Source organism: Ostrinia furnacalis, unplaced genomic scaffold, assembly GCF_004193835.3.
Source record: "Ostrinia furnacalis isolate ACB-3 unplaced genomic scaffold, ASM419383v2 OfSCF5582, whole genome shotgun sequence".
Taxonomy (NCBI): Eukaryota; Metazoa; Arthropoda; class Insecta; order Lepidoptera; family Crambidae; genus Ostrinia; species Ostrinia furnacalis.
In genome coordinates this window covers 1-22,527 of record NW_021135821.1, presented here as the reverse complement: position 1 = coordinate 22,527, position 22,527 = coordinate 1, and the positions used below count along the sequence as shown (strand labels likewise).

The following is a 22,527-nucleotide window of genomic DNA, read 5'->3' as shown; positions in this document are numbered from 1 at the left end:
GCCCAAACCACTGGACGGATCGGGCTGAAATTTGGCATGCAGGTAGATGTTATGACGTAGGCATCTGCTAAGAAAGGATTTTACGAAACTCCACCCCTAAGGGGGTAAAACGGGATCCACGCGTACGAAGTCGCGGGCGGCCGCTAGTCATCTATAATAGACTACGTGTGACTAAAGCGGCTTTCCTGCTCTTATATCATAAACAAAAGACACCTTCAAATCAACAAACACATCTCGTTTTCGAATCGATTCTCGAAGTCACGGCTTGACGAAAACAATCGACAGATGAAAGTACCCTTCCGATGCATAGTCGACAGCATCAGACTATACATTTCTGTTGCAATTTGACCCCTATAACAACTACACATAAGATCCCATGGCATTTGCCTTGACGTGCCGTCGCCTGTTCCTTGTGTCGTTGAACCGTCGCGTGCGCAACCTCCATAGAGCCGCCATTATCACCTGTAGGGCTGCCAACCAAACGTTAACAAATAGTCATAAATATTAATGAGGTTTTTAACAAACATAAAAAGTGTTACATCTTTTATAGCTTTATCTGTGGCTCATCTGTTAATATCTGGTTACGTGTGTGATAGTTTTTATGTGTTTTTTATTGTTTTAGTTGCATAGCCCATCGGTGCATAACATATTTTATTGTTCTATTTTACCAGGCCACATAACATAATAGTTTAATGCTGTTGAAACTTGAAACATAACTTGAAATCGAATCTCGTTAATTACGTTATTAATAAAAGTTAAATGGTGCCACGAAAAGAAATAAATTGGCAATACAACAGCTATTTAATTAAATTCTAGTGAATAGATAATTTGTATTACTGTATTTTCTGTATTTATTTTTTCCAAGTGCCAACCCTGTTAATGCGATGGTCCCGGCGCCTTCAACTTTTTGTACTCCACGTGACAGAAGGTTTATCTGTTTTCTTTGGTTTCAACAAGAAAGTATTAAGCAAATAATGTGTTATGTCATGTCAATGGAATGGGTATGCATGTATCTTGGTTAGACAAAGAGGATTTCATCTCAGCCTGTGGCAAAGATCGAATAACGAAGACATCTCCTGTTTCCTTTAGTTTTGTTTCGAGGTAGGTACTACGGTAGTAGTAGGTAGTACTACTACTACCTACTACAACAGGAATTCAGATTTTAAACCAGTGATATTCATCAATAAAACCTTGTTTTTCACTCATTTCTTTTGTAAAGCCTTGAAAAAGAAAAGGGGTCGGCCATTGTCGAATGGTGTTCTTGCACTACTGGCACATTTATCTTGTACGGTTAAAGTAATACAGGGACGTGTAAAAATGCTTTTTTAAAACCTATTTGTAGAAAATAAATGACTAATATCGCCCATCAACTGTCAAATATCTCAAACCAGTAACATGACCCGCCATAAGATATGCTAATCGATTCGTTTTCGTTTTCAACACCTGTCCGAACTCATTGTGTGGTCATAAATGTCAAAGATGGCTTCCGACTGAACGGAACATTGTGATCGAGACATGTGGTTCAGAATGCACGCCCCCATCGGCTTCTGGGAAACAATTAGTTTGCATTACAAGTAGGAGAAAGGGGGACGGTACTTGTGTGAAATCTTTCATTGCGAACTTTGGATTTGGGGACTTTACTTGTTGATAGTAGATAGTTGACATTCGAGTGGCCTTAGTTGATTTATGAGCCCTAAGGGTATCATTATCATGTGTATATTTTCATGAATAAAACGATACAGCCTTAGCCCAATTTTAGATTGGTCTACGGGCCAAGTCGCCGGCCATTTTTAAATATTTTTTCTTCCAGTAACTGGGCCTACTAAGATTCTAGAGTAGATAAATAAAACATTGAATATCGGCTCAGCTACCGGAAGGAAAAAATATTTAAAAATGACCGGCGACTTGGCCCGTAGACCAAGCTAAAAGTGGGCCAAGTCGGTGGAAGACTGAAATCCCACCTTGACTCTATTGACCGACTTGGCACACTTTTGTCGCTGTTTACTATATCAACTTTATTTAATTATGTAAGTTACGTCAACTAAAACCTTAATTATAGCATAAATAATTCACTTAAAGTAAACAAAATCGTTGTCAGCGGTCACAGAAGTATGGACAGACGAGAGCACGTCAAGCTGTACACTGTAGGGTCTTATTTAGTTGCAATAGGAACTATTTTACAATGAAAATGTATGACTTGATGTGCTTTTGTCTGTAGAAGTTACGCCTATTACGCTTTCTAACGTAATATATGCAATAGTAATGTATGAATTAACCGCTCGTTGAATATGTATGACGAAAATTTTGAATGTAACGACAGCTCAATGACTGAGTCAAGAGGTTATAGATTTGAGTTTAAACTTAACAATAATAATGCAAATAGGATGTTGCTGAAATAACAGAAAACTAATACTAACACCTTGTATTAATTCGATTCGATTACCGACGACCTCGTAAAGGTAGCAGGAAGGCTGGATGCAGGCTGCTACCAACCGGGCGATGTGGAAATCATTGGGGGAGGCCTATGTTCAGTAGTGGACGTCCTGTGGCTGAAATGATGATGGTGATATAGTAGCGGCACGGGGAGGGTTTTTGTTACGTCAAATGTCAGCGAGACTTCAGATTTGTGTGCTCTGTCACATTCTAATATGTCAAAATCACCCCTCCCGTGCCGCTTCCATACCTCAGGCAATGACTGGGTTAAACGCTAGCTAGACCTTCAGTGTCTTAACTTTTTCATGCGCCTATCTTTAAAGTAAACTAGCATTCTCTTGCGCAGGCGCCTAAAAGTGAAGGTATGTTAAATGTACAAACATATGCAGTCATTGCATATGTTTACGTAATAACAGCAATAATATCATGCATGCTATTAACTTTCGACCTGTGGCTCGGATTCGTCCTAGATTTTAAAACGGCTCGAAATGATAAATTGTGTTAGTAAACTGTGGTATGAAAATTATAAATAACTTGAAAAAATCGAACTGCCTAAGGCGGGAATTGAACCCACGATTACAACAAAATTAGTTTGGGATGCGACTCTAAACGCTAAAAAATTTAATAACTATGTAAACTGTGGTAATTTATTGACCAATAAATATGCCTACATTAAATTAAATATTTTTATGGAAATTCTTACTTTTGTAATCACCATCATCGCAATTAGGCAAGTACCCCCTTACTAATAAAAAATACACACGCGTTGAACAGTATATTAAAGTTACGTTTGTATGTACGTACTTTTGGCGGAAAAGTCATTTTAAAACAGTGTTCAACACGCGTACTATCTTTTTGTTAGTAAGAGAGCTAATTCCCTGCTAAATAAGTAATAGCGATTCAGTCGAACTGTGCTTGAAAATTTGATTTTCAAACAAAAGCTTATGCTAATTGAAAGCTTTTAAAAAGTATTAGAATGTTTCTATTATTCTCAATTATAAAACAATATTCAATTATAAAACAATATAAACATTAAATCTTGACTAATCAATGTAACACGACTTTCTCTTTATTTTAATTGATCAATATCAAAATAGCTCGTGGGTAATCATCAAGAACATTATAACACCTCCGCACAATATGATGAAAAAGCTGTAATTATAACACATTCGGTATCATCACTGTACAAAACGAACTTAATAAGTCCATTAGACAAGTAGAGTTCCACTCAGTAGACATTCTACGTGTACACGTGTAAAAGCTGTTCTGGCATTGGCTAAAGCTCTAAGCTTTTTTAGCTAAAATTGTTTGAAATTTAACTACTGCATGGGGCTGGGGAGTAAAGCTGCATTTGGTATTTTATCCTATGACAAATTTCTACTAATATTATAAATGCACAAGTAACTATCAGACAGACAGTGTCTGTCTGTGTCGCTTTCACGCCTAAACTACTGAACGGATTTTGAAGAAATTTGGCATAGATAGAGATAGTTTTAGCCCCGGGAATGGACATTATGAAACTGTTTATCCCGACAGAAATAAATTCACGTGGGTGATGCCGCGAGCGGAAAGCTAGTAGTGCATAAAAGACATCATGAAACTTGAGCTTTGTAGCTTTTATTAGTTGGTGCATAAACTCTCAAAAAACCCATTTACAGTAGTTCCTTTTTGACCATGAATAGTTCCAATGAACTTTGATTTAAAAAAATCCAAACAGTTCTTGTCCATTTGACCCTTCTGTGTTACGGTCATATTGTGTAACATTAAAGGTGAGAATGAGTGACAGCCGACAGTGTTAGATGAGTGACAGGATGATTGTCGGGCATCGGTGCGAGAGGAATATGGCTCAGAACACACGCTGGGGTTCACGTTTTGTCTATTACGAGAATAAAATACAATCGTTTCAGATATTGAAAAGGATAAAATTACTTAGCTTGAGATGTTCTCAGTGACACTAGCATAAGTAACCCAAGCACACTACCCGCGCCTACTTACTATGTTATAGTACAAGCAAATGCTAGAAGCACCAATCGTTTCATCAGATTTCCAGTTAGACCGAGGCAGGTTTATGTTTAGGGCAGGGTTATTTGTGTTTCCTGAAAAAACTTTAAGGTCCAAAAAAAAACATATGACTTTCTTTTGAATTGACTGGTAGCACACCCAAAACTCGTCTAGCTTTACTCGTATGAGCACGAAAATAGGTAATTTCGTGCTCATACGAGCTTCAAAGAGACACTAGACATACTTATGAGTTTTTATCGTTCAACGAATGTTGTTATAGATTAGTGATTAGAAGTAGTACAACTTATTACGACTTGCAGAACTTTATTTGTTACTGGGCTCAATTTTAAAACAGTTAGCTACTGATGTCACTGTAGAAGAGATTAAGTTTCTTCATCATACGCAATGACATTAGCGTCGAAAATCCTACTTCGTAATTAAGGCCTCTTTCACAACGTTGGCGAAAATCTCCAGTTGGCGTAATACCCGACCACAGACAAAACATTAGACTGTAGCAAAAGGCCGTAAACAATCGACCTCTTTGTTTTTGCACAAAACACATATTTGTAAGGCAAAGGCATAATCAATTGTGCCTACAGTCATCCGTCATTCAACAAAGCGTTAACTTCGGTTTACATTTAAACAAAGGTTAATCAGCAATTACTTTTACATTTTTAATTACCGTCTAACCTCTTACCTTGTGAGTTTGCGATCTTTTTACGTAATGTGAACGTGAGCGCTCCGACCATCACCGAGTTGCATCATTTACATGGAAAAGCAATGTGTTTATAAAGTAAATAGGCAAAGATATAGTAAAGTTTTAGTGCAAATATGTGTTGAGAGACTTTTACTATGTTTTCTCTTTACTTGTGGTATAGAGTCGCTTTATTACATTTTATCTGCTATTAAAGCCTTTTTCACTGACAGCTAAAATACTGAAATATTGTCATTTGTGAGTCCTTGAACCCAATAAGTAACTAATTTTTCAATGATTGTGTAATATGTGTAGAATATAGTTAAAGAAAACTTCCATTCATCATTAGACGGCCAAAATTGTTGCAAACAAACAAAAAAGTAATAACTTACAATTAATAGCTAATTGCATGATGTATTTCCATTTGTATGTGTACGTATCCACACGTGAAAACTAGGTATCTCCAGTGACTTCTCAAAGCTCAAATTCAACGACTAATTTCAATACGCCCAACATGCATGAAATACGCTTTCAATTGTTTTACACGTAACACCGATCACCATTCGACAAGTGCGAGTACTGACGAGTACGTCAAGTACCTTCTGTGGGAATGAGAACCTTTCTTTCCAACAAATTCTCAATGGCCGTAAGATTTTATCTAAAAACCGATGTAGTTTTCACTTTTAGATATTGCGTAAGTTAGACAAATATGTACGGATCATCAATCTTGGTAGAAGATGCTCGTAATTTGCCAAATTATTAGATGGAATATGAATTATGCAATTGGATTATGTCTAACGGCATCTGCATTCAATTTGGGGACTGGTTTTTGTTTTTTAGCTGAGTTTGTCTTTTTGTCTGTCATGGTATTACATCAGTGTGATTGGCGGATGTCTACACTGCGTTTGCGGGTTCAATTACCGATAGGATCAATGTTAGAGTGATTAACATGACGTTAGTACTAATTAGAGTTTATGTTTATTCGTTATCGAGTTTCTAAAGTATTACAAACTTTGGCTATTTTTTATGTAGTACATAAGAAGGTAATTGAACTATACCCGCGAACATGTTTCTCCCTATGACTAGGTAGAGTCACCTCTAAAACTATGTTCTTCCAAAATTAGCACTTATTTTTAAGTGTCACTCTATCATGTCCCAGATAAGTGTACTGACTTACTTATTTCAAACTTTAGAACAATTTTGGCAATGTCATGTGCATCATCGCGCCCCACTTTTGTGTGCATGATATTATGCATTCTCGGGTCTTCTTTATTGAGTCTATTTTTAAATTATGTAACTCGTTCTGTAACACCACCCAATCATCTTATTTGGTAACTAATTTGAAATAAATAATATCTGTCTGAAACACGCTAGCAATCATCTTTGCGGTTTTATGACCGCACCTTACTGCCTCCATGAATGTGTGTCAGGGGATTTGTCCACCAGTGGGATGTTTTAAACTTCCAAGCTGTAGTTCAATCAATACCCATACTAAAATAAAGCTTTTTAGGGTCGTATAAATAATGAAACGAAGCTCAAAAAGTTTTACTGAAAACTCAATTCGAGAAAACTACCTGTTAAATTAATAGGATTACAATATCAGAGGCTTAAAATGAATCTGTTCTTGAGTTTATTCACAGTTGTGTGTTTTTACATATGTCTTCTTGGCTTAAAATGTCACATTCTTTAGCTTTCATAAAGGCGTACCCCTTACCGGTTTCTAGTCCCGAAGTTTCTACTGCTAATTTCGATTTTCCCTAATTTTCTTGTGTTAAAAGAGGTTGATTTCACTACAATTACTACATATAACTAATTTTTTATTTTTTTTATGCTAGCCAAGGCAGGTATTTGACCGCAATCGCACCTGGTGTTAAGTGAGATGCAGTCTAGGATGGTACATATCTGCCCTGTAAGTGCCTATTCACTCTCGCCTTGAAAACGCCCGGACCTTGTCACCTTGACTCTCTTTGATTGAGCCTGTGTTATATTCTGGTTACATCCCAGATTAAAGTTCTCAATTTAACTTGATTCTGATTCTAATAGCTTCCCAGTCTGCATCACTATTGCACATCGCAATATTATTTCATCTCCAATTTTATACATAACATGCAACTGTTTGTCCGTACGTAACGCGTCCCACTTCGGGTGATTGCCGTGACTCAAGGCGGTGCAAATTGTGTGTTCTTATTGTTTTCATGGTCGGCAAACTTATACGAAATTGGGTGAACTTTTTGTCTGTGATAAAATGGAATTTGAACAAGCAAGTGCTAGCGAGTGTAACTGCTTTTGTTTTTAACAAGTTATCTAACATGATTGAGAATATTATTGTATTCGAATTGAGGTTCACTTACAATAATTATGTCTCTTGGCGGCTTGTCTTTCTTAGAACTTCTATTATCGTGCATGCTTCCTAGCAATATTAATAGGTAGTATATTTACGTGTAGCGTTGTTTTGCGTATTTAATTTTATCATTTAGTTCATTCAAGAGTAGCTTAGTTATTTTACTAGTTAATTAGTTTACTTAATACAGATTGTTGTTTCCAACGATATAATTTTTTGATTTGTTATTTTTCTTATCTTTTAACTATGCCTGTACCTCCTTATCTGTGGTATACATACATTGAAATCGCCAACCATCTATTATCAATTAAAATGAAGCATTCTCGCACTATAATAATTAGCTTGTAGCTAATTATTATAGTGCTTCATATTATCATTCTTGTTTTTCCATGAGAAAATCATCACCAGCAAGTTTGTAACCATATTGTCTGCACTGATAACATAGAGTATCAGTCCCACGGCCATGTCAACACATGAACTGGTTTGCACGTCCGTTCCCACTCGTGTTATGTGGATGATCAGCATTTTACATCCTATGCACATAGAGTGGAACTTTTGGTAGAACTTAAGAACAATAAAATACAAGAACAATTTTGGAATCGCCTGGACTGTAATGTATTCTGTAATGTTGACTCTGATTGTTTTATTTCTATGTATTTTCATGTAGCAGCAAAGTAAACGTTTTCTATTCTATTCTGTTCTACTTCTAGAAAAATGTACTTCTTAACTTGAACCAAAACTTTTGAGCTTGAGCGGAAACTCAAAAACTTGCGCACATGTAGGACTTACTAGATAGGAATTGCCAGAAAACAAACGAAATGTATGTACCATGCTAGACTGCATCCCACGCGATTGTGGTCAAATAACTACCTTGTTATGCATAAAAAACTAACTATGAGAAGGCAAATAAATGTAGAGACAAACCTTACAGCTCAAAGCTTATGAGTTAAACACTGTAAATATTTAAAAATGTTTAAAAAACCTAAATCCATAAACAATTGCACCTACATGACTGTAGGTATAGTATCTTTTTGACCTTATAAGTATTATTCGACTGAATCGTCTTACAACTTTTATTCCTAACATACTAATACCGCTGTAGATTCTCTAATGTACCTGTTTAGTGTTTTCTTACAAAACCCTCACCTAGCTCTCACCTAAACCTAGTACTATTTAGTACTTATTCTGTACTAAGTAGAAGTCAGCGTGAAAACCTAGTACTACTTAGTACTTATTCTGTACTAGAACTCAGCTCCCAGCAGCCTCTTCCCACGGTCCGGTGGCGTGCCAGGTAATGACGCATCATTGCTGTCTTTAAGCCATTACCGCAGGTTGATGTGCTTGTGCAACAAGCTTGTTGACTCTGAAGATGTTACACGTGAAGTACGACTATTTCACTGTTTTAAGCCCCTGGCACAAAGCCTGTATTTTATAAGTCCCGTCACGCAGTCTTTTTACAGGAACATTATTATTTGTGCTCATTCCGGTGTTTTTCATAGGTTTTAATGTTATGTTATCACAGTCATTAGTATTACATACTTATGCCTTCCAGCGAGAAAGGTCTGTGGCTGTCGACAATATGGCTCGCGCAACACCTATCTCACCAGCGGAAATGTCAGATATCAACAAGAATGAGTTTGAATCAGTTTGAATCGTAAATAACTTTTTTAATTGTGACATCACAATTACATACAGCTTTTTAATTTTTAATCATGTTTTTTATCAATCCACATACGGAAGGGAAGAAATCTCTTGATGGAAGGATTACACTACCACAGTATTTTTTTTTTCGCTCTGTCCCCTGATATTCTTATTCAAGTAGGTTGCTTTTTTAATGGGTGTATTTATTTTCTTTTTTATTTCTTTTATTTATCTTAAACCATAGTTAATTACATTATATTAGCTTATGGCATTCCAATCCACATCACAGCGTTCATTGACCATAGAGCAGACTATGTAAAGATGCCCTGAGGGTCAAGCCTGCAGCTGTTTCTGAAGGTCAATACCGTATTGTGAATTCCACTGGTTAAGATGATTTCATGTTCTAATAAGACTCTCTGGGTTCTGAATCATACCTAGGTATATCATTCAAACAACAAATCAATTCATGTGCTTTAAAATTGAATTATTTTATTTATATGTATTTTAATTTGACTACCGCCCGTTTCTAAAGTTGATATATGACACAAATCCATCTGCCTCGAGGTGTAAATTGCGTGGAACCGCCTCCAATACATTCATGCGTAGTAATAACACATTTCAACCGTGACCATGGCTACCGTAGATTACAATGGTAATCTGTAACATAATGTGCCGTAATAATATTCAATTATAAGTTAATATTCATGAGGTTTAATTTTGAACGTCGATTTTTTACGGTCTGAGGAGCTGATGACTATAAAGAATGGCATGTGACTTACTAGGGCCACAGAATACATAATGCTAGGGCTAATCATGATTTATTGAATGTGACTGGTTCTTTTTTAGTCTCAACTTCTCAAGTAAAAGGAATAGTGACTGATGTCCGTTTTCACCATCAATCCCTAATTTTTAAGTGACCCCTATGAGAACACATAACAGGAATTTTGTTTTTAAAGGGGTCACTTAAAAATTAGGGGTTGATGGTGAAAACGGGCATGAGTTTCTTGCGCTACTTCTTCTCAGCACTGGCCTATTTATTGTTCCGAAGCAGTGGTAGAGTTGAAGGCAGTTGAAATAATACCGGAACGTATAATTGGTGTAATAGAGCTTTTTAAAAGCCTACTAGCAAAATATAATATGACTTTAGTAGAGTTAGAAAATTGCTGTATCTTCTTGCTAGATTTGTAAATAATAAATCATTTAAAACTTTAACTTTTAAATCACTTTGTTTATCACTGACTAGCTGACCCGGCGAACTTCGTACCTCATAAATAATATCAGATCTGTTTGTAATTAGTCACTAATACCTGTGCTAATACGTTAAAGTAGCGCTGACCAGCATTTCACATTACAATAACAAAAGTGTTAAACTAACGTGAAGTCGCACTAGCTCCGTGTAAACGAATGTCATGTTAATTTATTAATGCATCTGAATTCAGTTTCCATTGTAGGCTAAATAAAAAAAACTACATAAAGCAAGTGCAATGAGCCTCCTACATTAATCGTGAGAAAACTTCCCACTGGTGTTACGTCACGTGCACTTATCCACGAAGTAACCTATTTTGAAGTCTATACCAACACACATATAGTTCAATTTAGTAAACACAAACAGTTGTTTGTAAATTATGTACATTTCTCCAGCTATATGCAAATCGTACGCTTTTAACTCATGTTCTTATGCAAATATCTCTCTATTGAATTGAAGATGTTATATTTATCTTCCAGATAAGATTTATTGTGTACAAGCAGATTAGTTACCCAACTATTACACAAGGTGAAATTGAAATCGTGTGACAATGTAACAGGCTAACAGTTCTTTGTTTTAATTTCCATACATTAGTTACCTTCTGTAAAACACTAAACTGAAAAACAATGTGACTTAAAAGATTACCTAAAGCTTATTAGAGCTTTTTAAGCTACTAATAAATAAAACATGTTATAATAACGTTTCCAAAGCTTTTTTAAAACTTTAATATTTCACATAGTTACTGCTCTTCCGTCTGCTCGTTTGCCTCCTGTACATAAAAAAAACTATCGGAGTACATTTAGGCGAGCTTAATGCCATTTCTTCCAACCAACCTCTCTCTTCAAGTTATTTACATATCTATTCTACTTTCATTTACAAAAGATAGGATAGCTCATTTTCTCTCAAGCATTTATATCATTACCCCAAATACCTATGCCATAAACTCTTCTTAACCCTAAAGCTTCAAATATGCAACTTTCTTTAGGTAAGTACTTTACTTTAACCTATTCCATAAACTTTATTTTACTAAAAGCAATTGACCATTATTGACCATTAAAAATGAATTATTCAGTAAGCGTCATATTTATTTACTATTCAGAATGCAAAGCTTTTAGCCATATTGAATTACTGCATCGCACTTATGCAATGAAAATTACAGTCCACTTGCACTTGTGAGCAAAAGTAAAAGTTGATTGCGTTTTTCGCAAATGATTACTGTGTTGAGTAATTACACAAACTGTTTGTAATTAAATTACTGTAATGTAAACTTTTTGGATTTTAAAATTTTACATTACAGTACAGTTGGATTACAAACTGTATAGAAACGTAAATACCTACCTCATCAACAGCCCTTTACAGTCCACTGCTGGACTATGAGCCTCCTCCACTATAGTGGAGGGTTTTGCCATAATCTCCACGCTTGGCAGGCGGGTTGGAGATCGCAGTTTAAAAGATTGATGTTTTTCAGAGAGCGCTGCTGCCCATTCTCTGTTTGATGTGTAGTCCCTAAGTCGCCTCTTACGACACCCGCGGGAAGAGTAGGGGTTGGTGACAAATGTATTCTACTCTGCCGTCACCACACGGCTTACCTACCTAAATAAGTGCAAGGGCTAAAAATAAACTCTCCGACCCAAAAGGGGTAAAAATCGTAACAGCTGATCGGTGGAAAAGAGTTTTGTTGTTATTATGTAGGATCTTATTACTTACATTACAAAAAGTTGTAATAAGTTTGGTAGTAAAGTACATATTTGAGTATCAGCAGCGGCTTCTTTGGAATCAGGTGTTTTTAAATATACTCCGATACCAAAACTCTCTAACATCACCACTTAAGTCTGAGAATTCCTAAAAAAATTGATTCAAAAAAATATGTTAAGTAATGATTACGAGTATCATAAACTACTTTTGACTTCTATTGTCGTTTGGAATGCGGTGGCTTCTCTAACACATTTCGGCACTTGACAAATCCGGATCTGATGGGCGGACATGCGCCGACGCAGTAGCGGTCCACTTTTATTCTCATTGGAATGCCTACGCGCCTCGTCGAAATTTCCTTGCGTCAAGGATGTCACGGATGAAGCGCTCTCTCTTTGATGTTAATGACAATGTATCGTAACGACAATAACCACCCCTAAACTTAATTTTCTTTACTTAGGTAGTGTTTGAAAGCAAATAAAAATTATAGGTTAGTTACCATTTATTTAACACGTCAGCTGACTCAATGCTAAATTGCTAATTGATTCCTGAAATTATTTGACTCCTCCTGACTCTGACTCCTCCAGCCCGTCTGCAGCGTGGGGAGAATGTAAGCCAAATCTTTGTCTCCGATGAATTAAAGATGGTCTTAATGCCTGAATGCTTTTAAATGTGAATTTTTCAGGCCCTTAAAAATCCAAGAAACTTACAGTTGGCTATAATAGATTGATGTTCTCAACTTGTTGCTTCAAACCTATCTACCTAAATACAGTCAACAGCACATTTTGTTGCGATATCGCACTTATCACAACTACATAAAAAGCTATATTTCCATTGATGTGCTGTCTGTACGTTGAGTTTAGACAAACATTACATACTTAGTGCTTCACGTTAACACTTTCTCCGTATCCAAATAAACATTACTTAAGCGTGTCCACACTCCACGGTATTACTGCATGGATGTTCTCGTGATGAACGGTTTAAATACAAACCTGTCTTGAATACTTTCAACATTTTTGTGTATCACACTTCCGTAGTTTGAGAGATTTATTTACTTTAAATAAATATTTACAATACCAGGAAAGGAAATTTTAGTTAGAACCTACTACTGTTACCCAGCACATCTAAAAAATAATAAAAGTTGAAGACTCCCAAGCTCCTTCACCATCTCTATTAAAAAAATCTACTAATATTTCACATGTTTTGCTCACAATCATTTTTATTTTCCCGCCACAATGCAAGTGCCTAACTTAAAGTCTATCTTGTCTGTGATCCAAAGAGGCGTAATCGAGACGATTACAATCGATTCTTCATCAAACTACATTCAATTTTGTTTTGTTATGTCATCACTAACGTTTCTTTTTCTTTGTTTCAGGTCACAGCCCTAGCTGTGCTCAGCATAACGCAAGCTAAAAATGCAACAGCAAAAGCGAAACCGAAACGACAGCTTGAAAGCATACGATCACCACACAACCTCCAGTACTCTTTAGTACTCCCACACTCGAGAGTCTCCCATTTTAGAGCTCTCACCAGCAGCCGAAGGATATCCAATGTCGTTCCCAAAGGAGGCAAACTTCCCCCCTATGCAGTGCAGATGGAACCAGTTGTACAATACTCGCAAAAAGATCCCCTTTACGATCCTAACCTCGACAACCTTGACGATGCAGTAGTAAATCAAAACGAATTATATGCGCAACCGAAAATTCTTAACGTACAGGATTCAGCTTCTGAAGGCACCTACAATCCACCATTCGGAACACTTCCAACCGCTCCGCTGTATAGCCAAGAGCCACATCCTCATTACTATGAAGCCCCAGAGCCAATTATTGAAATTATCATCAAAGAATCCAACGAGTCCTTACCTGCTCCACCGCCGCAGCCGATTCAGAAAAAGAAGAAAGAACCTGTTCAAGTGTTTTATGTGAAATACAGCAAAGACCCGCATTCCAAGGACAAAGTTGTATACGATAAACCAGTCCCGGCTATCACTCCGCCATCAAACCATGAAGATGATCATCATGAAGAATATGTTACTGTCACCCCTGAACCGATTTATACGCCGACTCAAACGACTACTTTAAGGGCAATCATCAAACCAGAATCTGAAGTTTATCACAGTGATAGCAGTGTTAAAATTACTTTTGGAAATGAAGGTCATCATCATCATCATAGTGATAGACGTGAAAGCAACACGGAAGATCATGAAGAAACTGCACCTAGACCAGCTATCGCTTTTCCCAATCAACCAAATCATCTATCACCAAGACCACAGCAACAAGAACCTACGCCTAGACAAGTGGCTAATCATCAACCTCCCCAAACATATAGGCCACCACCACAAAACGCACAAAGCCGAATCCAATTCCAGCCTCCTTACTTAGCAAATGAGCAGCAGCTTCCAAGACAAGGTCCTTCTGTAGCTCCATTTAGACCTCAAACAAATGTTCAACGGCAGAATCCTTTCGGACCATCGCCATCTTTGAGCCCACATCCAAGCTCACATCCTCAATTTTCTAACAATCTTCCAGGTCCAATAAATCATTTTGGACCAACAGTTTCCGGACCACCCGCTCCATCGTTCCCCACATCTTTCCCGAGACCTAATAGTCCGCCTTCATTCCACCCTCGTCCTAATGGCCCTTCAACATTTGGCCCTCGCCCTCCTCAATTCGGTGGACCTCCAAGAACTGGTTTTCACACTGGACCCCAACGACCATTTAACCAGGCACACCCACAACATAAACCTCCGCAACCATTCTTTGATGAGCCCAAATACTTACAAGAGAATTATCATACCATAACTACTGACCAAATTGAACCAGCTAAAGACCAACAGTTGCCGGGCAGAAATCAACAAAACTTTAATTTTGTTCCACACCCTAGTCCAAGCCCAACTCCTCAGTTTCATGACCATAACCGTCAACCGATTATTCCAGTTAATCAGCAATTGCCTCAACAACGTCCACCTCAGCATTTCACAGAATCACAAAACAAGCCTACATTTTCTTTAAATCCCAGTAGACCCCCATTCTTCAACCTGAAACCATCGCCACCCCAAATTGAAAGTAACCGTCAACCTTTTGCTCAGCAACATCAACCTCAACATCCACCACAACATCAACCTCAACACCCTCAACAGCAGCAGTTTAGTTTCCACCAAGGACCTCAACCAGTGTCGCGTCCTTCTGTCCAAATTCCCGCTCAACACAATATTCAAAGCCAACATTCTTTCTCAAACCCTATATCTGCCTCGCCCTCTCCATCCCCAATTCCTCAGCATCAATTCCTCCCTCAACCTTCATCACCACCACTATTCAATTTCCATCCTCAGCCATCACCAACTCCTGAACAGCATTTCCATCAACCGAGCTTTTCCACTGAAAGACCGCAGTTCCAACAGCAACATGGACCTTCGGAACGGCCACTTCTGAATCGTCCAAATAACTTCCACGATCAATCCAATCTTCATCATCAACAGAATGTTGGACAATTCGTTCCGAATGGAGGTGAATTAGTTGCTGCTATACCAAAATATGAACAACATATCACCGTCAGCGGACCGAATGCTCAAACCAATTATAATGGCTTCAGTGTGGCTAATCAGCCTTCTCCTTCCCCATCTCCGTCTCCGTCTCCGTCTCCTGCCCCTACTGAACAAAGTTTCCATCATTTACAACAACAGCAACAGCAGCAACAACAACAACAATTATTTGATGCTGAACAAGAACAAGTTAGGTTACAACTTGCACAAAATGTTCAGAAACAACAGGAAGAAATACAACGCCTCCAAGCGCAATTATTACAAGCTCAACAGCAACAAAAACAACAACAACAAAACAAGCAAATTGAACAAGAGTACCGGCAACAGCAGTATGAACAATATAAGCAACAAGAACAAAATAAGCAATATGAGCAATATAAGCAGCAGCAACAAAACAAACAATATCAACAAGACTACGATCAGTTATTAAGGAATTTTGATCAGCAACAACAGCAAATTCAGGCTTCAACTCCAAGATCAACTTATTCTCAATCTCAAGAAAGATCAAGACCTCAGCAAAACTACGTTTCAAGTACGTCGTCGCCGCCATATTATCAATCTACGTCCAGAACCGTGGAAATAAAACCGACTACTCAAAAATATGTATCTTCGACGGCAAATTCGATCAACACTACCCCAGAAGCAAAGAAAGAGGAAAAGAAGAAAAAGCCCGCAATTGAACTACCTGATGAGGTCCCAGATGATTTGCGACAGCAATTACTGTCTTCAGGTATCCTAGATAATGCTGATATTAGCGTTCTGGACTACGATAAAGTAGGAGATACACCTCTGGAGTCGCTGCCTCCTGACCAGTTAGCTAACTTTTTCAGTGCAGGCGGTGGCCAGCAGATAGCATCCAGTGAGCTCAGACCCATTGTTGTTAAACCCAATGGCGATAGTATAGAATCTAGGATAGATGAAGATGTGGAGGAAGATCAGGAAATCGCAGCATCTGAAAATGTAGCTACTTACGTTGCTCCCCCTCCTTCTACCAATCAAGCCGTTGAAATGAAAGTGGTTCACTTTGATCCCAAAACAGCTGAAGGCCAGAAAATCGCTAAAGATTATGTAAAAGAGGATGCCACCCAGGTGGACCCCGTGGCTTTGAATGACAAAAAATACAATAGATACTTACCCTTGAAAGTAAGTGGAAATCAATTCCCTTTGCCTGATATTTTGAAGGGTAGAAAAGTAACGTCAGTTGTTGTGCTAGCACCAGTAGAAACGGAGGCGCTAAATGGAGATCACGTAAGGAAGGAGCGAGAAACATCAAGCTTGAAAGGAATCAAATTCGTAGCAGGCGATAGCTTACAAGATTTATTGAAACAACCAACAAAAGATAACTTTCAAAAATGGCTAGATGTTGAAAAGAAGACTGCTTCAGATTTACAATCAGTCATTCTCCTCGTTACTGGGTAATCATATTTATTTTTATTTCTTTTGCTTATTTCAGTAACTAAATATGATCGAATACTTTAAATATTAGTAGTACACAATGTTTCAAGATAACAATCCGACAGTCTCAAGTACCTAATAGCTTAAACTCAAATCTTTTGAAATACTTCATCCTTATTAATCCCGCCCTAATTATTAATTTAATATCTTTATTAATTTCAAATACGACTAAAATGTTGACTGCTAGAGTCCAATGTGTAAATTATTGAGTAAGTGTAAATCACAAAACTTGTATAATTTCCAGGACCGACGAGCCATCGGAAGAGAGAGAGATCTTCATGTACGATGTTGCTTCGGGAAATGTCAACAAGCTAAGTGGAGAACTGTCCAACGCATTCGTCGAAGCTGCCGAAAATAATTCACTGAGTAAAAACATCGAATCCTTAGCCATAGAAGGAGAAGGTACCCCAGAAAACTTCAACAAAAACGACGAAACAGATGAAACTGCTGAAGGATCAGAAAACGTGCCATTATTTTTAGATTTATCTGACGTTAGTTTAGATCAGGGAAATAGCAATCAAGTGTCAATATCCTCAGGATATAGCAAAACTAAACTCGGCAGATCGTTAAGAAGACATTCATAATTCGTGAAAGCCATACGGCAAACTCTGTAAATAGTATGATCTAATTAGAATAGTACGACTAAATTAATGGCGGCGTGAAGTTGTGTATAGTCTATTGCGAAAGTGATAATCAGTTTGTACAAAATAAAGTACCTTTTTTACAACTTTTATAGTTTTTTTAAACCTCATACTTATTCTATTTTTAATGTCAAAGAATTTGCTAACTCAATAACTCATCATTATTATTATAAAATAATATTTTCATAAAATCACAATCAACTTTGGTCAGATAATATGAAAGAAATGTAAAAAGTATCAAATGCAATGAAAATAGCATAAATTAGTTTTTCTACAAGTTTCATTTTAGGATCAAGCGATTCTAGCGCCATCATTATGACAGAATATGGCCTTTCAAAAGTAATCGATTAGTTCAATTGAATGTGTGCTCTGTACATCACTATTTTTATTTTTAATTGTTGGCAACACTCAGTCCCAAATGTCAAACCTATGGATTTATGGTGAAAAGGTTTTGCCGCAGAGTGAAATTCGTCGTTTTTATTTTTCATGACTTTTCCGATACATTTTAAGTTGTAAACATGATGGAAGGTTCTCTAAGTAAATGGACTAATGTGATGAAAGGATGGCAGTACCGCTGGTTTGTCCTGGACGAGAACGCTGGCCTGCTGTCCTATTACACGGTAAGTGACGTTTGAATCTTGCTTTTTGGTGCCGGAATGATGTGATTTATTCGTATTTTATTCTTAGGTAAACAGAGATTCAGCTCCTATTAATTCCAACATGTTTACGTGGAAACTCTGCGTATAATGCGTCGTATAAAAGTTTTACAGCAGAATGTGCCAATGTAGGTTTATTTATAAAAGTTACTCAGGTCTTTGAAATAAACAGTTAACTATTGCGACCTTTGTGACACTGACATTGTTTACATTTTCATGCCAATATTATTAAGCTATTAATGTGATTTATATTATGATAAAATTGATAGAAGAAACATCATTAGAACTAAATTAAAATTACTTGATCGGAGTAGTAGCCAGTGCCGTAACTAGCCTTTTATGCGCCCGGTGCGAGCTTTCAAAACTGCGCCCTTGAAAAATGCTTGGTCTGGTCATTTCTGCGCCCCACCAGGGTCTGCGCCCTGTGCCTGGGCACCGCTGGCACCGCCCTAGTTACGGCACTGGTAGTAGCGTAGAAATGAAGATTCAGAATCACAGCAATTATTTGTTAGATTGCTTTTTAATATTTATTATAACTCTTGTTAGATTGCTTTTTAATATTTTACAACCAGAAAGGCCAAACTAACTTGATGTTTTCAGATGAACATAACTTTGAATAATTTATTAGCTATTTTTATTAAAAGTTTTGCCGAATCTGATTATTTATCACTGAAATTTAATGTAAAGTAGATTTTCTTTGGTTGAGTTATACTAACATAGCTATTATTTAGATTATAATGTTTTTTACTACTATTATCTCATAAGGCCAGACTTCTTTCCACCTCAAATGTTTTAACTTAAGTTAATAATTATGAGAGATAGGTATATTCAACAGACTGTAATTCTGTTATCTATGAGTAGGCTGAGTTTTGAGTATTCTTGATGTCGTACAAATAAATACTAACGTTTATATTTTTATTCACTTATCTTTATTGTTAAACATTCCGTCACCATTTTTGTTTAATTTAGCCTTTTCATTTTGATAATTTTGTTTGAAGAATTCATAGAACATGTAGTATACGAAGATTACGTTTGGAAAGTACATAAACGTAACCCCAAGCGGAGCAGGGCAGCTCGGTAAAAATACTTGCGCAGAGTACACAAGCATTAATGTGAATTGGATCTGTAATAGAAAAAGATAAATGATAAATCTTTGGACAATTTCACACAGCGCCAGCTAGCCCCAAAGTAAGCAATTAATATGCTTGTGTTATGGGTGCTAGCTTAACGGATATATTACTTATATACTTTTTTAATACATACATTTTATACATAGTCACACCCAGACCCGTCACAGAAATTAAAATTCATCATTTCAATTTCTGCCCGGCCGGGAATCGAACCCGGGACCTCTCGGCATAGTAGTCCGTTCTGAACCACTACACCAAACGGCCGACAATTAAATATTATTTAACTATTCGTAGTGATTTATGTAATTTTAATACTATGAAGTCTTGTTTTCCAGTCAAATACCAGCATGGAGAAATAATGACTAGTTACAGTTACTGTTGATCTTCATTGTACTTTGGCGCCCTAACTTACTGTGGTAGGTACTTGGTGTATGGGATCACACAAAAAAAGTCAAAAATGTAATAAACCAATGAGGATCATTTCGATTTTTAGCTGTGAATGCAGATTTATAGGGCTAAGAAATCCTTAATACACAGTGCAAAAATTTTTGTTCTACGACAAAAATTGACGAAGTTATGGCCAAATTACTAAAAAAGTTCACTGACCGCCCGGCGCGGGGACGATGACGTCATTATATCCGATCCGAACGCTGCCGGCGTACTGCGTGGATAGAAAATATTTTTTTCTAGCAAAATTATCAGTTTTACTGGGTAAGGCTTGCCCCTCCCCCCAGGCTATAAGCTGGGTATGACTTATCCCCCCCCCCCCCAGGCCAGAAACTGGGTATTAGCATCATATTAAGTATTATTATGTTCAATACAAACAATCATTAAGTTACACTCACCCCAACCGCGTCTCCGCATTGCATCGAATCCTATGAAAATGTGGTTTTTGGACATAGCAATACTTATTTTTCACAATTTTTATTTTTAAAAATTACTGGTCGATAGGTTACTTTATTTTGAAGAATAAATGTTATTAAAAGTTTTTTTCTAAAACTGATAGTTTAGCCGGAAAAAAATATTTTCCATCCCATTAGTACGCCGGCTGCGCTCGATTCGGATATAATGACGTCACGCGGCCTTGCGTACGTTGACTTTTAGCGGCAAAAACGGCCTATGTTTATTACTTAATATCTTCGTAAGTAATGGTCCGATTTGGATAATTCAAAAAGATATATCTTTCTTATGTCTTAAAGATTAACGTAGATACTAGTTTTATTGAATTTTCTACAACAGTACTGATCCTCATTTAAAGCTAGAAAAAAATTCACTGCCTCAATTCTCAACCCAATAACTCCATTGCCTTGCCTTATTTAATTTTTAATTTGAAAAAATCTGTAACCAGAAATCTTCTTTTCTGATTTTTCTTTTTTCTAATTTAAAACACCTAGATTGAAACATTTATCTTTAACTTATTCTGTAGTAAACTCAATCCAATGCTATTACATCAAGCAACAACGAATACATCATTACACACCATTTGCATAATAGTGAGCCACTTCTTGTACCTAATGAGGTATGTCTTAATCGTAGGGCTTCCTTCAGCGGACAGTAAGTAGTAGCTGTACATTATGACGTGGACTGCATTGTTTATCATCGGTGAGAAAGACGTTATGCCACCTGGAAAACAAATAATAAATAAATTTATGTAAATAAATATGTACTTACTTCAAACTTAAATACAAAACTTAATATGCGTTTTCACTATGGTTTCAGTTCGATTTTGAAATATTTGTATTTTTTTAAATTACTTTAGAAAAATATAAACTTTCTTGAACATTCTTAAATAATAAAAAAGTGATGTTGTTAATTTGAGAATGGTATATTAGCAGTAGTAAGCAAGTAAAGATGCTTCAATCAGCTGCACTTTAGCGTAAAAAACACCAGAAGAATGAAAACACCAATTACAGTACCTGTTAATAAATAAATGCAACAAAGCAATTAATATAAATTCCAGAGAGTAACATAATATTCGGTTCAATGAATCCGCTAGAATGTGTACATTTCGCGATATAGCAGAAAAACAATCGTACGTCCAGTATTCAACAAACAATTTTTCAGTAGAATGTTCATAGCCTTAACAAAATGAAGGGTTTCCATTCTAACTTCTACTCTTAAGTTACCAATTTCAATTAATTAGGTAAGTAGGTAGGTACAGATATTTTTTGCCAAATATATCCAACCTATGCCCTTTTCTAAGGTTCAATCTCATCATCATCTCAGCCATAGGACGTCCACTGCTGAACATAGGCCTCCCCCAATGTTTTCCATGTTGCCCGGTTGGTAGCGGCCTGCGTCCAGCGCCTTCCTGCAGCGATGTCGTCGGTCCACCTTGTGGGTGGTTCAATCTCTATTACGTATAAAAAATATCATTTGACTAACAGAGAGTATGCTTTGTACGATGCTAATCAATATTTTGCGATATTTCAATACCAGAGTAGGTAGTTCCATAAACGTTGTCTTCCAAAGTATTTTAGGACCTTAAAATATCTTGTTACTGGGNATCGAGACTTATTAGCAATATCTTAATTTTAGTGGTAAGTCGACATTTCAAAAATGTCTTAAACTTAAACTCCAGCGCTAGTGGGAGGTCGAATCACCCTCACAGTAATACTTTTTGACTTCTCCAAGCAATATACACACATTATCGACGTATAAATAAAAATGTAATACCCGAAACGTTTCGGGTGTTACAGTTTTTAATCAAGAAAGAAACCTACTAAATTAGTATCATGCTCTGATATTAGTTAGTATTTGAAATCATTACTACCATGACCTTACTTTTACCAAATATTGTTATCCTAATCCATGTGTAAGGTACAATAATAAAACAAATACCTGTTTTTTTGTTTCGGGTGTTACATCGCCGAAGTAACAAGAAAACACACTTAGAACTTGATGATTATCAATTTTTTTGGGACTATGGCGCTACCTACCAATACTATGATCCTCATGATATGATACCTCAAATCATATAGTGGCAAAACGTTCAAATTCAAATTTTTTATTGCTTATTAAGTGTTTACAATTAGGTCTTAATCTAAACAATGAGC

At 36.8% G+C, this 22,527-nt stretch overlaps 2 protein-coding genes across 2 annotated transcripts in view; one reads left to right on the top strand and one right to left on the bottom strand.

Annotated features, from left to right (window-relative positions):
- Nucleotides 1-17,771, top strand: part of LOC114361329 (uncharacterized) — a 38,814-nt gene extending 21,043 nt beyond the window's left edge. The window contains exons 2-3 of the mRNA XM_028316325.1: nt 13,424-17,004; nt 17,289-17,771. Coding sequence (XP_028172126.1) covers nt 13,424-17,004; nt 17,289-17,628 — 3,921 coding nt within the window. The 3' untranslated portion in view covers nt 17,629-17,771. The remainder of the gene's footprint in view (nt 1-13,423; nt 17,005-17,288) is intronic.
- Nucleotides 17,772-19,260: 1,489 nt separating this feature from the next.
- On the bottom strand, nt 19,261-21,094 carry LOC114361328 (elongation of very long chain fatty acids protein AAEL008004-like; the record flags this gene model as incomplete). Its single annotated transcript, XM_028316323.1, has 2 exons — nt 19,261-19,464; nt 20,952-21,094. Coding segments are annotated over 2 exons (347 nt in total), but the record flags the coding sequence as incomplete, so codon positions are not given.
- Between the last annotated feature and the right edge of the window lie 1,433 nt (nt 21,095-22,527).